The sequence below is a fragment of a genome, unplaced genomic scaffold, assembly GCF_019419815.1.
Source record: "Pyrus x bretschneideri cultivar Hongxiangsu unplaced genomic scaffold, Pyrus_bretschneideri_v1 Contig66, whole genome shotgun sequence".
Taxonomy (NCBI): Eukaryota; Viridiplantae; Streptophyta; class Magnoliopsida; order Rosales; family Rosaceae; genus Pyrus; species Pyrus x bretschneideri.
In genome coordinates, this window is record NW_025999805.1 from 650199 (window position 1) to 664762 (window position 14564).

The 14564-nt window shown below is 38.3% G+C and overlaps 3 protein-coding genes across 4 annotated transcripts; 2 read left to right on the top strand and 1 right to left on the bottom strand.

Annotated features, from left to right (window-relative positions):
- Positions 1 to 830: 830 nt before the first annotated feature.
- LOC103940103 (chloroplastic import inner membrane translocase subunit TIM22-2) lies at positions 831 to 3136 on the top strand. 2 transcript variants are annotated; one of them, XM_048573275.1, is made up of 6 exons: positions 831 to 1115; positions 2075 to 2139; positions 2280 to 2352; positions 2433 to 2486; positions 2579 to 2624; positions 2711 to 2863. In XM_048573275.1, exons 1-6 carry the CDS (start codon positions 929 to 931, stop codon positions 2769 to 2771), a joined length of 486 nt encoding a protein of 161 aa, XP_048429232.1. In that variant the 5' UTR covers positions 831 to 928; the 3' UTR covers positions 2772 to 2863. The 2 variants fall into 2 exon arrangements, with proteins under 2 accessions (XP_048429232.1, XP_009348459.1); XM_009350184.3 differs by lacking the exon at positions 2579 to 2624 and having other exon boundaries at positions 836 to 1115; positions 2711 to 3136.
- Positions 3137 to 6111: 2975 nt separating this feature from the next.
- Positions 6112 to 8303, top strand: LOC103951442 (40S ribosomal protein S8). Its single transcript, XM_048573291.1, has 5 exons — positions 6112 to 6251; positions 6421 to 6493; positions 7070 to 7403; positions 7741 to 7919; positions 8060 to 8303. Exons 1-5 carry the CDS (start codon positions 6248 to 6250, stop codon positions 8136 to 8138), a joined length of 669 nt encoding a protein of 222 aa, XP_048429248.1. The 5' UTR covers positions 6112 to 6247; the 3' UTR covers positions 8139 to 8303.
- A 2026-nt stretch (positions 8304 to 10329) lies between these two features.
- LOC103951441 (beta-1,2-xylosyltransferase) lies at positions 10330 to 13860 on the bottom strand. The gene is made up of 3 exons (XM_009362804.3): positions 13103 to 13860; positions 12442 to 12591; positions 10330 to 11478 (listed from the first exon to the last, which is right to left on the bottom strand). Exons 1-3 carry the CDS (start codon positions 13775 to 13777, stop codon positions 10756 to 10758), a joined length of 1548 nt encoding a protein of 515 aa, XP_009361079.2. The 5' UTR covers positions 13778 to 13860; the 3' UTR covers positions 10330 to 10755.
- Between the last annotated feature and the right edge of the window lie 704 nt (positions 13861 to 14564).

Here is a 14564-nt window from a genome sequence, read left to right on the forward strand (position 1 = left end):
GCAGCAAAAGAAACATTGATGATGATGTGCAGCTGAATTATTTAGTGAGTAGTACTAGGCTAGCTTTGTAGCTTTTGTTTACATTTGTATAATTGGATGTCTATCGAAGCTCGAGGTTGAAGATACTACTGCTGCCTTCTGCTGTTTGTTGATCAGCAACGACAGTTTTGTGAGTTTTGTGTTAATCTCACTTGAAACTGTAAAGCTTCATTACCATGTTTATGTTTTCGTGGTTTTCATTGATTTGTAAAGACCAATACATTAACTGTGTATATTTTCTAGGCCTTGAATTAGATTAGAAAAATTTTAGATTTTGGCCTAACTAAGTGGCAATTACCATTGGCATACCGCACCAACCAAAATATTTGGTATACCGAAAGTTTAGTACGGTAATGGTAATAGATTTTGCCGTATCAAATATTTGGTATGATAACCGGTACAGAGGTTTTGGTACGGTAATCTTACCAAAACCCCCCCTAGGTTATGCTTTTTGGTTTGTGATCCCGACCTTAACCACCCCTAAATATAACAATGTCAGTGCGACGTCGTTTGGGCCTATTTTTAACAAATCTTAAAGAATTACTAACCAAATAAAATACGGAAAACACAAGTGGTCCTCTATCGTAGTGGTAGAAATGAGTATTGCCCTTCTAAAATACGAAAAACACAAGATGTCGTATTGAAGAAGTTTTTCAGTGTGACCGATAATGAAATCGTATACTACGTGTCATTATACAAATGGTAAGATATACTATGTTAAAAAGTTAATAACATAACAATTAAAATTTTCACTGCCTCTATAAAAATAGGTGATATGTACTGGGTTATAATGAAAATTTTCTCTTCCGATTGTATTGTAGTGTCAGTTCAGGATTTTTGTCCATTTCTGCTTTTGGAGATTGAATAGACACAGAGAGTAGCAGCGGCCATGTCGACGACGTCGGTTGATTCTCCAAACACTGAGATGGACACCAACACTGAGCTCGATACCAATCCAAACCCTAATTCTTCGAACTCGTTAGTGCCTGCCTCCCCCAATGCCCCTGCTGTCTGCCTCCTCAAGTTCGCCGGAGACTCTGCTGGCGGCGCGTTCATGGGCTCCGTTTTTGGCTATGGTCCTCCCCCTCTCTCTCTCTCTCTCCTCTCTGTGTATATATACATATATGTATGTGTGCGTATATACATGTGTCTGTGTCGTGAAGCTTTTTATTGCATGATTGTGGTGTTTGTTATGGGAATTTGAGTGGTGGTCTTGAGGGATTTGGAATTTTTGCGAAAATGTGCTTTTATTCAATGAGTTTGTAGGGTTTAGAAAAAGATTGGATTTTTTTCTGAATTTTTCGTGGTTTTTCGCAGAATTGCTTATTGTTAAGGTATGCTAGTGTTTTGAGATGTGAAATTGTGGTTTATATGGATAATTTCGTTCTTGATTGTAATAGAGAGTGTAATTTCTGCAATTTCCTGCTGGAACTGATAAGACAGTAATTAAATTGGGTTTAAGTTGATAATTTAAGGGTCTGGGATTGAATAGTGTACTGTAAGCTTGTGGATAGACTTGGAGCAGGGTACATGGTCTATGCTTTATCGGTATTTTACTCCCAGATATCGAGGCTTCACAGCCTTATACATAGTTCGTTCTGAGCTTTATACTGCTATTTTCTCGGTTCCTGTTTATGTTCATTGCGTCTAACTAGCGGGTAGAAGCTGTTATGAGAGAATTCTGATTGTCTGTGATTATTAAGGTTTATTCAGCAATTAGGCCACCATGTTTGGATAATGCCGGTCATTTCTGTGTCCTGTGTTCACATAACGAGGCGATGTAGAACAAACCATGCTACTCAAACTTGGCTTGATATTTAGTTGTTCAGCTTGCCCTGAATTTTATACTTGTAAATACAGCTAGACATTTGAGATTTGGCTTGATATCAAGTTTATTAGTGAATTATTAGATGAGCAAAGCAAACCCTGCTTCAGCAATCTACTACTCAAATAAACCCCAATTTATCTTTTTTTCGTTTACTTGAAGTCATTCGGACTGAGATTTTTGTTTTACCTTTGCCTGGATGTGTTTCAGGTGCGGGGTTGGTCAAGAAAAAAGGCTTTAAAGGATCCTTTGGAGAGGCAGGATCTTATGCTAAGGTATGAAAATTCCTATTATTAATTGATAGTTTCGAAATCTTAGTGTAATTAATTTAGTTTCTTATGAAATGCTATTTACAATGTCGTATGTTTCTTTGCATTCAGTTGTTAAGGTTCACTTTTATATTTTCCTCTTTCAGACATTTGCAGTTTTGTCCGGAGTGCACAGTTTGGTTGTCTGCATTTTGAAGAGGCTGCGAGGAAAGGATGATGGTATGGGAACTTGAATGCAGAAATGGTACTTTTATATTATTCATTCATTATATTGTGTTCATGCTCTCTTCCCTGTGCAGTTATTAATGCTGGAGTAGCTGGCTGTTGCACTGGTCTTGCTCTTAGTTTTCCAGGTATCCATCATGTTACAGAGTTACAATAGTTTATAAATTAGCAATAAACACATTGACTTCACTTTTAAAATTAAAATCATTAATATCTACAGAAATCCCGACTTTTGGTCTTATTCATTTTTGGCTTGTCACCAACAGGCAAGTCTTTTCCGCACTAATCAATTAAAGCAGTTTCCGTACTGTATATCACATCTTTAATTTAGATTACCTTATTTGATTTGCAGGTGCACCGCAGGCTCTTCTACAAAGCTGTCTCACTTTTGGGGCATTCTCATTTGTTATTGAAGGCCTAAACAAGCAGCAGCCAGCTTTAGCGCAACCATTTTCTGTGAGGAAGAAAAGTGAGCAAGTCTCTCGCTTGGTACTCCCCCTTCAACTTTCACTTCCGGGCGAACTAAAAGCAGGTTTCACTTCCTTTTGCAATTCCTTGAAGAATCGCAAGAAGGGCAGTTCTCACACAGCCTAAGAAATTTTGTCTCATCATTGCTTTTTATGCTTTTCGGTCTTCAATCAAGTGGTCCTCTTTCTCTACCTTTTTCTTTTCCTTAGTATGACAGGTTATCATGTGCTATGTAAATTTTTTAGTTGAAATTCTGAATGCAAGTTATGAATTTGGTTCTTTGTAAAAAAATCTGTTGGATCATTGTGCACATATGTTTGTGATGTCCGATTTAGAAACCACGAGGGAATTTACAACTCTCATGATCATCTATGCTCGAATTACTGTGTTGGCTGGCATCGACCGGTGCATGCCACATTATGAGGCATGAATCAAAGTGAGACCCAAGTCGCGTGCTGTATGTCCTGTATGTTTTTTTTCCCACTACTTTATAGTAAATGTTGATATTCCAGTCAAATATAATAGCAATCAGAAATATGAAAATTTGATTGTAAGTTCAAGTTTTATATGATTGGAAGCTCATGTTTTATCGCCTGCCCCTACTTTTCTAATCGCTCTCCAGTGCACTAGAGGCAACCATATAGAGTGCTTCGAGATTCGACATTCCTTGGAGATCAAGAAACGTTTTCAGATACACGGTTCAAGTGATGGTTTAGTATGACTGTGAGATAACCCATTGTGATATTCCAGTCCTATATGCATATGCAACCCATCAGTCAAGAAATTTGTGTTCCTTCCTACGGCCATCATTCCATTCCGAATCAAATAAAGTCGATATCATTTGGTCATTCAAATGTATAAACTAAATGGATGGCTAACCATGATGATTTAGTTGTTATCGACACAACATATTTTTTATGCATATGGAAGACTAAAACTATCACTACTTTGTTTATATTTTTGCGTAGCTGATATTGAAATGATGATTTAAGAGATGGATTGTTCTGATTATGACATACTTGTACACATGTTATGTTGGCTTGGTAATTTCTTGCATGACTCGTTGTCCTGACACGAAAATAAGGTTTTGGGTCAACTTGTTCACGAGTCGGGTCATTATCGTGTCATCTGTTAAGAACCCATTATCGAGTCGAATTGTTATCGGGTCACCCATTAAGAACTTGATAATATGTTGTTTGCCAGATATTAGGCATGAAAATTTCTTACAAGACCTGTTAACCAGACATGAAACGCCATGACCCGTCATCGAATCGGGTCATTATCAAGTCACTGTTAAGATAACTAGTTTGACAAAACACGACCTGTTAAAATAACAGGTATAACACGAAAATAACTATGAACACGACAAACAAGATACGTTTGCCAGACCTAATGCTATGCATGTGCTTAATTAGGAGGATAATTTTTATTAAATTATTCTATTGGAATTTGGAGCGAGTTATTATCTATATCTATATTATTAAGAGAACTCTCATTGTCAACTTTTTTCCCTTTTTTTTCTTATTTTGCCCTCACTTTTGATACACACTATTGACAAAAGGAGGGCAAAATAGTAATTTTGTACCCTTTGACAAAATGACAATCATTTTCCTATTTTACCCTCTCTATTTTTTTTTTTTTTGAGAAAATGACAATCATATACTTATTTTTTCAATTTTACCCTCACTTTTGATACACAATAGTTACACAAGGAGGACAAAACAATAATTATGTAATATTAAAAAAAAATATGCACTTATTAAGAGAAATTGTTCACACATACAAAATGTGTGCTCTATTCTAGTAACAAATAATAAAGCGAAAAAAAAAAGTAGGGAGTGAGGGGTGAGAAAGTGATGTAAAAAAATACAATTACTATAACACCCATGCTTTTGCAACAAGTATCTCATTAGCATATAAAGGCTATAATTTTAATTTTAATATCTGTGGTTGATATAGATGGTTCTCCAGATACATAGAATAAAAAACAATACGTTAAATGAAAATGGTGGAATGAGGAGATTCCACAGGGATGAGACAAGCAAGTATTGTTCATTTGTTTTTATATAATAAAACTCTCATTAGAAATGAACTCATTCATCTACTTATAAATAACGTATCTTCACCGTAAAAATTTATAATCCTAACTGTGCAATTGTTTAATCTTCGTTTGAAAATCATCCCTACAAATAATGCATCTTCACATTGACAGAAAAAAATGACATTTGTTGCTCAGGGGCACCAATGCACATCTGTGCATCATTCTAGACAACCCATGATTATGCAGAACAATATAGTGCAACAAATGAGTGTATTCCAGCGTAAGGGCTCCAAACGCCAACAAATAAACAGGTCGACGAAAATCATGGAATTAAAGGAAGTGCAATCGAATCAGTAGATACTACTCATGTCATGGATTGGTAGATACTACTCACCTCATTAGGGTCTCCTCTCTTCTAGGCTGCCCTAATGTCTATGAGCTGAGTGTTGCTTACTACTCAAGTCATGGAAGAGTCATTTGATGGCGCCCCTTGCAATTGATACATAATCATTTTGGAAACAAAACTTACACATCATAATTAGCCCACCCGCCCCTTAGGTCATCTCTAATTGAGAGGGCTAACAGACCAAAAGCTAAAAAATAGCTTAATTTGCCAAAAAACTCATCTCTAACTAAAGGTTGGGGTATAATTACATGGAGCCCACCATGCCATTATTTGGCCAAGAGGCATCAGGTTGGCCAAATGTAACTCTCATTTTAGCCCTTTTTTTGGGCCCTAGCTTCTTAGTTGTAATGATATATTCAAATTCAACGATAAGATTTGAAAACATCCAAAGTTAGTTTAATTAAATTAACTAATAAATTTAAAGTATGAACTTAAAATTAATAAATTATTGAGGGGTTATGTTTAGCCGCTTTGGTTGGGGATGGTACATGTATGACCATTGTTCATTTAAAAATAATATTTTGCATGTTATAATTCTGAACCAGGCTAAATTTAACCCTTTCATTTGGAAATAACCTTAATGCAGATAATATCGTTTATTACAAAAAACAAAAAACTTAAAAGTTGGGTGCTAACAGAGGCACCCTTAACAGAATTCCTCAAATTAAAATGGTAAAAGGATAAACTTTGGGCCTCCAAAGTTGCTCTTCGGCCCATCAATATCTAAACGTGACTTCAACCCAAACTTAATAGAGACGGGGTGCAGATTCTCAGAAAAGCCCAACCCAAAGCAGCCCTAAAGTATAGAGTTTGTTTGGGCCATACAGTTATATCTCCAGACACTGAGGGACAATAAAGTAAATTTGTGAAGTCACGTTGGTACTAAAAACCTAGCTCGCCTTCATTCACTCGTCTCAAACCCTAGCCGCGTTGCCGCAGACTCTCCAGGAGCAGCAGAGCCCTAGAACGCCAAAATGGGTAACTCTCTAATCACTCTTACTTCTCGATCTCGGATCCATTTTCTGCTTTTCCAACTTCGTTTGTGATGGGTACCTCTGAATTTGTTCATCTGGAGTTTCGATTTTTTTTATATCGCATTTGTGAATTGTTGTGCTAAATCTTGCGTTTATGTGTGATTTTTTTGTAGGTATTTCTCGTGATTCCATGCACAAGAGACGTGCCACTGGAGGCAAGAAGAAGGCTTGGAGGAAGAAGCGAAAGTAATATTTCCCTCTTTTTGTTTTGATTTTTGATGTTTTTCTCTGCGCAAGTTATCTTACTTTTGAATAATGTGCTTCTCCTGTTTATTTGATGAGTAAATCAATGATTTGCTTGTTTTGAAGAAATTAATCCCCTTTCCATGTATTTAGAAAACCCTTTTGTTTTTTTTATTTGTTTTCGGTTATCAGATGACTTAGGACGGAGTCTATTAGCTGTTGAAAGAACTTTAATTGCTTCGAAATTTTGTGTTCTGTTTGTTTCTTTTATTTGATTTTTTGACTAGATGTAATTCACTGTCTTATGTCTCAATTGAAGGGATTGTTTTAATTTATGCAACATATGGAACCAATCCTCTATTTCTTAGATTGTGAGCGTTGTTGTTTAACTTATTAATTAACCGTGTGCAAAGTTTTTGCACAGTATTGTGGCGACAAGGTCTATACTGCCCGTTGGTTTAGGTTTAATTAATGATTGATATCTGTAATTACAATGGACTTTCACATTTGTGTAAAATGATGTTACTTTAAAGCCTTGATGATTTGAGAATTGATTTAGTTTGCACTTTTTGTTTGCAGGTACGAGCTTGGAAGGCAACCTGCTAACACCAAGTTGTCAAGCAACAAGACAGTGAGGAGGATCAGGGTTCGAGGTGGGAATGTCAAGTGGCGTGCTCTGAGGCTTGATACTGGAAACTTCTCCTGGGGTAGTGAGGCCGTGACCCGCAAAACCCGTCTTCTTGATGTTGTGTACAATGCATCCAACAATGAGTTGGTCCGTACTCAAACTTTGGTGAAAAGTGCCATTGTTCAGGTTGATGCTGCACCATTCAAGCAGTGGTATCTCCAGCACTATGGAGTTGAAATTGGCCGCAAGAAGAAAACTGCGGCAGCTGCCAAGAAAGAAGCAGAGGTAGGGGTCTATTATCTCTTGTTTCGTGAATTTAGAAGTGGTGCCTCTTCATTTCTTGTTGCCAATGATTTAAGCTTTGTCCAATGCGTTAAGTATGGACTTGTGTTTTACGTATTTGTAGAATGTTTATTGCTCTTTCTTCCAGAGGAAAAAAAATGTTATGGTCTATATAGTCTTTAATGTGCTCACTTGGTTGAAAGAATTATATTTTGGTATACGTATGGATGCTGATTGCAGAAAGGAAGATAATATTTTTGTACTCTTTGAGATGAAGGATTTAGGTGTTCAAGATTAGTAGAATTGATGGTCATTGCTGACATGTTTTGTGCTCTTATAGGATGGTGAAGCACCTGCTGCTGCTCCTGAGGAGGCAAAGAAGAGCAACCATGTAGCCAGAAAGCTGGAGAAGCGTCAACAGACTCGCACCTTGGACCAGCATATTGAGGAACAATTTGGTGGTGGTCGTCTGTTGGCTTGTATTTCATCACGACCCGGTCAGTGTGGCCGTTGTGATGGGTATGTGACTTTATCTTCCTCTCTTGGTTTATTTGCAGTTCTGCTAGAGTTGGAAGCATGGATGATAACAATTGTTTTTCGCTTCTTGTTGCAAAGTGGTGTATCACATCTGATGTTCGTTCATATGTAATGTTTTGCAGATATATCTTGGAGGGCAGGGAGCTGGAGTTTTACATGAAGAAGCTCCAGAGGAAGAAGGGGAAGGGAGCTGCGGCTTAAATTTTTGTTACTGGTACTTAGTCTTTGTAGACTCAGAATATGTCATCACTATTCTCCTTTCCTACTTTCTAAAGCATTTCACTTTATTTGAGTTTGAAGTTGGAACTTGCTTTACTCCAAACAATGTTTTTATGGTTGATTTAATCAGTAATCCTATTTTGGCAATCATAAACGCTTACTGTTTGGATGCCTCGAGTGATTTGTTTAGCAATACTGGAGAGTAAATTTGTACAGTTTTTCTCTTTGCCCTAGTCCCGCCTCTCACGAGTCCCTACTGAGTATCTGGTGCTCTAGTGATATGTGCGTTCTACAAATTGTCTAATGACCCAATGTATATACCTTTGTTAGGAGTTCTTCCTGTCCAGACGGCTGCTTAGGACAATAAAAGTTGTGTCTGGACACCCATGTAGGGCGGGCACCAGACACAAGTGTGTGGGTGTGGGGGTTCTTTGCGGTCAGATTGCCAAGTGGTCCGAGTATGTACCTTAGAATTTCTCCCTTGTTGGAGCCGCTTTCTGAGAGAACAATGGACCATATTGTTCTGAATCTGCTAAAACTACGGGGAGGGAAATTCGAACTTGGGTGCAAAGGGTCACACTAGCCAACTTGACCGGATCTAGTTTTGCACTACCGTTTTCTTCTGTTGTGAGAGTTTGCTTTCATTTCATGTTCATGGCAATCAAATTATGCCAGCAAGAATTGTCTATCATCCTCGTTAATACTTGTAATACTGATACATCAAATATTGAACAAACAAAAAACTGAAACCACCACAGAAACAGTAGGATTTCGATGCCTGAAAGAGTTCTCACAGGGGATGGATCATAAATTCACAACTCAGAACTTTTTTCCCCTAACAGGATGCAATCCGAAAACTGAACTGATACATGGAAATGATGCGTGTTGTATCACTTGCTGCCGTACTTGTGTTTCAGCCGCTCTCTCACAAATTCATTTCGAGCTTTGGTTCGAGCTTGTTGAGGAGCAACATTGACATACGAGAGATGCACGCCAAAAGAAAAAAGAGCAGCCGCAGAAATGAAGCATCCAACTGTGATAGCCAACCTCTTGGGCGTGGAGGGGAAGCAACCCACCATCCTCGTTTGCAAATTGTTATATGCTTTAAACAAAGAGGATGCACACAATTTATCGCAAAAATGTCATCAAATAAAATGTAAATAACAAAGCAGAATCACTGGGGAAAAAAACCAACATGAAAGAAATGAGTTTTCAGAGCAAACAGCTCTGTGTGGCATTTCATCATACAGTTGGAAGGCATTTCTCAAATACCGCAAATTCTCGGTTTCGACATGCATGATTAGGATTGATTGGTGGATTTTGGTTAAGCTAAAAGCATATAACAGAGTAATTATAGACGACTGTTAGCAAGATACTAGCATGCTAGCCGTTGGGTATAGGCGAAGCGAAACCATACCTCAGAAGGTTGCGCTTTTAAAACTCCGCGGCTACAAGTGAGTTGGGAACGCAGCGAAAGGCTTTTGTTCGACGGAGATGGCGGGATGAGCATGAAACTCATTGGGTGGCCATATTGCGTCTCGTTTGATAATTATTTTATTTTTAGTTAAAAAAAGTTGGATAATAGTAATACCAACGTTTTTCACAATGAGAAATGCACAAATTTATTCCTGAATATCGTATTTTTGCTATGTAAGTTTCATAATACGAACAATTTGGTTTATAAATCTTCATTTGGAGGTCATCTTTAAGAAAAATCATGCGACGATCATTTTTCTTGATCATCAACGTATTTCACTCACATTTTACCGCTAATTATTTATTTACATTTTAGGCGATTGTACCGCTTTCTGTTTAAAATGGAGTCATGCGACGATCATTTTTTCAATTTGCCACATTAACTTGTTTGTACTACGTTGACACCAGAAACTTTTTGCTTCTGCCGGTAAACCAGTGTACCGGTGAACCGTTGAACCGAATCAAACCAAGCTGAAAGAAAGTCGGAAAAAACTGAACCAGACCGATTACATTAATTTTATTCACTTCTCAACTCAATGAAAATCACAAGGCAAAAACTGCTCATCTGGTGTTTTATACATGGGCAGCTCATGATAAAATGGCAATGGTATGTCATGCACCATCCATATCACCCTCGAAGACGATATGAGATTAAATTGCTCAAGGCACATGTAATGCAACAACATCGATCTCAATCTAACAACGAAAATGTAGCCATTTTATTAGTTTATAACAAAATTTCTGACTAAAACTCGATACAAGCATACAAGCATATGTAAGAAAGAATTAGTATACAAGCAACACAATGACTCAAGCAGCCAGGCCATTTACCTGAAGAAAAAAACTGACAAATATGATGGTATTGGGTGTCGAGGAAACATACCATACGCAGAGACAACGCAGTCCAGAAAATGTTTATGTCCCTCTGATGATTGTCAACCAATCTTGCACAATGCCATATCATTTTGCAAAGCAAGGCCAACAACTTGAACTGTCCCATACCGTTGCTTCGGTAGCTTCATTCCATGTTTCACAACTATCTACTCTACCAGGAAGAAGGATTCTCTGTCACTTCCACTAGCAGCATTGAGATGAATAGGTTTCAGCAAAAACCAAATAATTTTTAGCACCCAAGGCTTCTAATTATGCCGTTAAGCCTGTCAATAACAACTGGTGGACTGGCAAATGAGCCGTCAAGATTAATGGCATGATATTCCAACCCTTTCCACTGAGCAATTAATGCAAAATGTGGGCGTCTATACTGACTGCTAATAATCTCCAGAATCACGGTCTTTGGCATTGCGGATACCATGTGTGTAAGACCTGCACCATGAGCACCTATAATAACAGAAGCATCTTGAATGGCCCGGACTTGCTCTTTCATCGACATGTGTGCAAACAATCCATTCACAAGGTTTATTTTGCATTCCTTGTGATTAGATGCCCAGTTCTGCAAGGCATCAAACACTTCTTGTTCATTGCTTAGCCTTGACTCAACCTTACCACGGTGGCGTGGATGGGCTAGATAATCTTCACGTCGAACAAAAAGAACGTTATGACCTGAAGTTGGCTTCTCAAAACGATGTCTATGTACTGGAAATCCAAAAGAGGCTTTAATCATTTCTCCAAACTCTGACATTCGCGCTGTTTTCTGGTCATCAGGGTGTTGCCATAGATCAGGTGCCAATGCACCATGACAATTTATAGTTTCACTCAACCCCTTAAAAAGTGGAGTTTCATATCCCAAAGGAGAGAGAATAGCATGACGAAAACATACAGGACCACTAAAGTTTTTAGCATATCGAAGGCTAGAAAATAATGCTTTCCACGTTTCTTCCAAAGATGTCTGAAAATAACCACCCAAAGGTAAGAGATATCAGTAACAGGACACTTGTGAACCAGCACTTAAGTGGAAACAACAGATCCTTTCAGCTATAAAAATGAAAATTGATAAACTTACACTATACCTCTACAAATGGTAATCTTGAAACTTAGGAGGAAGCAGAATCAAAATATAAAAATAAAATAAAAAAAGAGCTACAAATGTCAGGAAAAGCGACAAAGGATTCTCCTCTATCCTAAAGAGGGCATCCTAACTGCTTTCATCGTGGGCAGAAGTCAGTCCTTGATCAATGTTTAGTAAGAACAATATTATTAAAACATTTTTACTTTTCGGTTACCCTGTTACCTATACTGGATTACTGATTAACAACAGAAGTCGATAGTCAGCTCACCTATACTGTCCCTCTTCTTGGCCACTAACACATTTTCATCCCATCTAGTTACATATATTGAATGATCTCATTCCTCGTTATGACTTATCCAGCCAAAATTTGTGGACATCATATTTGGTTTTTCTCTCAATCGTCATGACCTTTCTAAGGGTTGTTTTTGGTTCCAAAACAAGTTTGGATGATTTTTAAACAGAAAACTAGTCAGACGAACCCAGGAGTATAAAGAGGATTATCCGAAAAGTCATCAATTACATATAACATTTGTATGGTAAGACATCAACTGCCGTCACCCGAAAAAAAAACAAAAAGAAAAATAAAAAAATAAAAAAAGATGAACTTTTAAGTTGTTAAAAGAAAAATTGAAAGCTACTTCTTATCACTAAACAACTAAAAAGATTAAATTTGCATGTTTCTTCCTTTCAATATGCCTCAACTGATGAAATCACAAGTTAATCTACACCACTAGCATTGTGTGCACATAAACTAAAAAATGTCACAAAAGGAAAGATAACTCAAACAAGATTTTATTTTTGAGAAGAAACGATAACTCAAACAAGAAAATCAAACCCACATACCATACAGTGGCCATCTACAAAGACCAAATGAGGTCGATTTGGTAAGCCAATGACTCTTGAAGCTACATAAGCGCTATACCAATCTGTGAATGTGTGGAAAAGATTTGCATACTCAAAGCGTGTCACCAGAAGTGTTGGCTCCTCAATCCACTGCAAATTCGGACTTTCGTAGCAGATTTAGAAAAGAAGCAAATAATACTACAGTCATCATAGAACATTAAATAACAACAGTAAGAAGAAGAGCCGAGTTATAATCATTCTCACAACTTTCTTCGTTCTTTGTTTGAATTATTCCAACAACAAAATTTAGCAGACAATTAATCTTCATCCACTTTTCCATAAGCAATCTTCCCATTATTTGGATATTCACAAGCAGATTTCTGACACCAGATCATCCCAACCCATTAAAGAACCTCACATCTTTTACAGACCCTTATTAAAAATTTCCAAACTTGGAAACTCCCATAGCGAAAACCACATTGATCATCAGTAAACTCACACAGAGAAACTAGAAAATCTCAAGTTCCTTAGATAAAACTCGATAATTTAAAACCCCATATACCAAAATCTCATTAACAACGAATCCCTAAAACAAATTAAATCCTGCAAATCACAATCAACAGCCAAATCCAAAAATAGAAACTAACAGAACCCAACTAACCTCATTGCATTGAAACTCTGCACTGGGCACGATCCGAATCGATCCAATCAGTTCTCTCATAGTGTGCTGATCAATCTGACCCTTAGGCACATACCGGTCAAGAAGTTCTTGGGTCACAAGCTTCTGACCCCCTCCTCCATCAACCCCATCTCCTCCATCAATCTCAAACGCACCGTCTTCATACTCCGGCAGCTCCTCTTTTTCTCCTCTTCCAATCACCTCCTCCAAAACCTCACCTCCCCTAGACATCTTAATCTTTTCTGGGTACATCCGGAGCCCCCCTCCTTCGCACACTGAGCTCCTCAAGGTATCACTGAACCAGCACCTGAACCAACCCATGCGATTCGAGCTCAAATCTTTCTTGGGTTTCAAGAGATCGACCACGGTAGTGAAGCCATTGCCGAAATAGGCCTCGCAGGAGCGAAAGGGGACCTGGGTTGTCTGGGACCAGGGGAGGTAGGAGGGTAAAATCGGCCATGGCTTCAAGTAGCGGTGCGGGAGGAGGCGGTTCTGATCGGTTAAGGGGAGGCGGCTGAGGGAGAAAAAGTGGTGGGTTAGGGTTTGTGTTGGAGTAAGCGTTCTGGAGTTGGAAGTGAAGTAGAGGAGGAGAGAGAGGGAGTTTAGGGCAAATAGAAACAGAAGGATCTTGAGCAGAAGCAAGTTCCTTCTGTTCATGGCGCGCTCTCTCTCTCGCTCTGAAAGGTGATCAGTCTGTACCGTTGAATTTCTGGCGTTGCAGGAAGAAGGGCAAACTGCGGTTGTTAGAGTGCGGGGACCAATTAAAGTTCGGCAAGTGTTGTTGCTTGCGAGTTTTACATTCTTCTGCACGGTTGTTTTGGGAAGATCATCGTTGGATTTGCAATCTTTTGTTTCTCTCTTTCCAAAATTGCTTTTGCTGCGGTGAAAATCAAAAGTTATGAAAAAAAATAGTAAGGTGTTTATTTTTTGGGTAAATATCAGTTTATTACTTTCAAGTTTCGTGGTTTTCAACATTTGGTACATGAAGTTTTTTTCATCCCAGAGATACCTAAAGTGTTAATTGTGGGACAATCTTATACATTTGTTAGTCCGGCTGTTAAATTAGCTGTTAACTGATGATGTGGTGCCCATGTGGACAATAATTGGGCACCACGTGTCAATATGGGACCCACGTGAATATTAAAATATTAAAAATATTAAAAAAATTAAAAAAAAAAATTTATGGGCATTCGTTCGCCCCTCCTAACCTCCGTTCTCTTCCCTGCACCCAACCTCCCTGCACACCCACCCATTCCCCTCATTCTCCCTCCCTTCTCTCCTCTGCACTCACCCTCCCCCCCACACACTCACCCACTTGCACACCCACCGATTTCGATCCAGAAAAACAAGAGGGAGAACTAGAAATTCAAATTTCTAGGGTTTCCGTTTCCCGATCTCTCAGAAATGGAGAAGTATGAGAAGCTCGAGAAGGTCGGCAAAGGTA

Coding starts and splice junctions, on each gene's coding strand:
- LOC103951442 (XM_048573291.1), top strand. Junction 7,404..7,740: donor CTGCCAAGAAAGAAGCAGAG/GTAGGGGTCTAT, acceptor GTGCTCTTATAG/GATGGTGAAGCACCTGCTGC. Junction 7,920..8,059: donor CAGTGTGGCCGTTGTGATGG/GTATGTGACTTT, acceptor AATGTTTTGCAG/ATATATCTTGGAGGGCAGGG.
- LOC103940103 (XM_009350184.3), top strand. CDS start 929: ATGTCGACGACGTCGGTTGATTCTCCAAACACTGAGATGGACACCAAC. Junction 2,140..2,279: donor AGGCAGGATCTTATGCTAAG/GTATGAAAATTC, acceptor TTCCTCTTTCAG/ACATTTGCAGTTTTGTCCGG. Junction 2,353..2,432: donor GCTGCGAGGAAAGGATGATG/GTATGGGAACTT, acceptor TTCCCTGTGCAG/TTATTAATGCTGGAGTAGCT.
- LOC103951441 (XM_009362804.3), bottom strand. CDS start 13,777: ATGAACAGAAGGAACTTGCTTCTGCTCAAGATCCTTCTGTTTCTATTT. Junction 12,592..13,102: donor CAGAGTTTCAATGCAATGAG/GTTAGTTGGGTT, acceptor CCGAATTTGCAG/TGGATTGAGGAGCCAACACT. Junction 11,479..12,441: donor TTGTAGATGGCCACTGTATG/GTATGTGGGTTT, acceptor GGTTATTTTCAG/ACATCTTTGGAAGAAACGTG.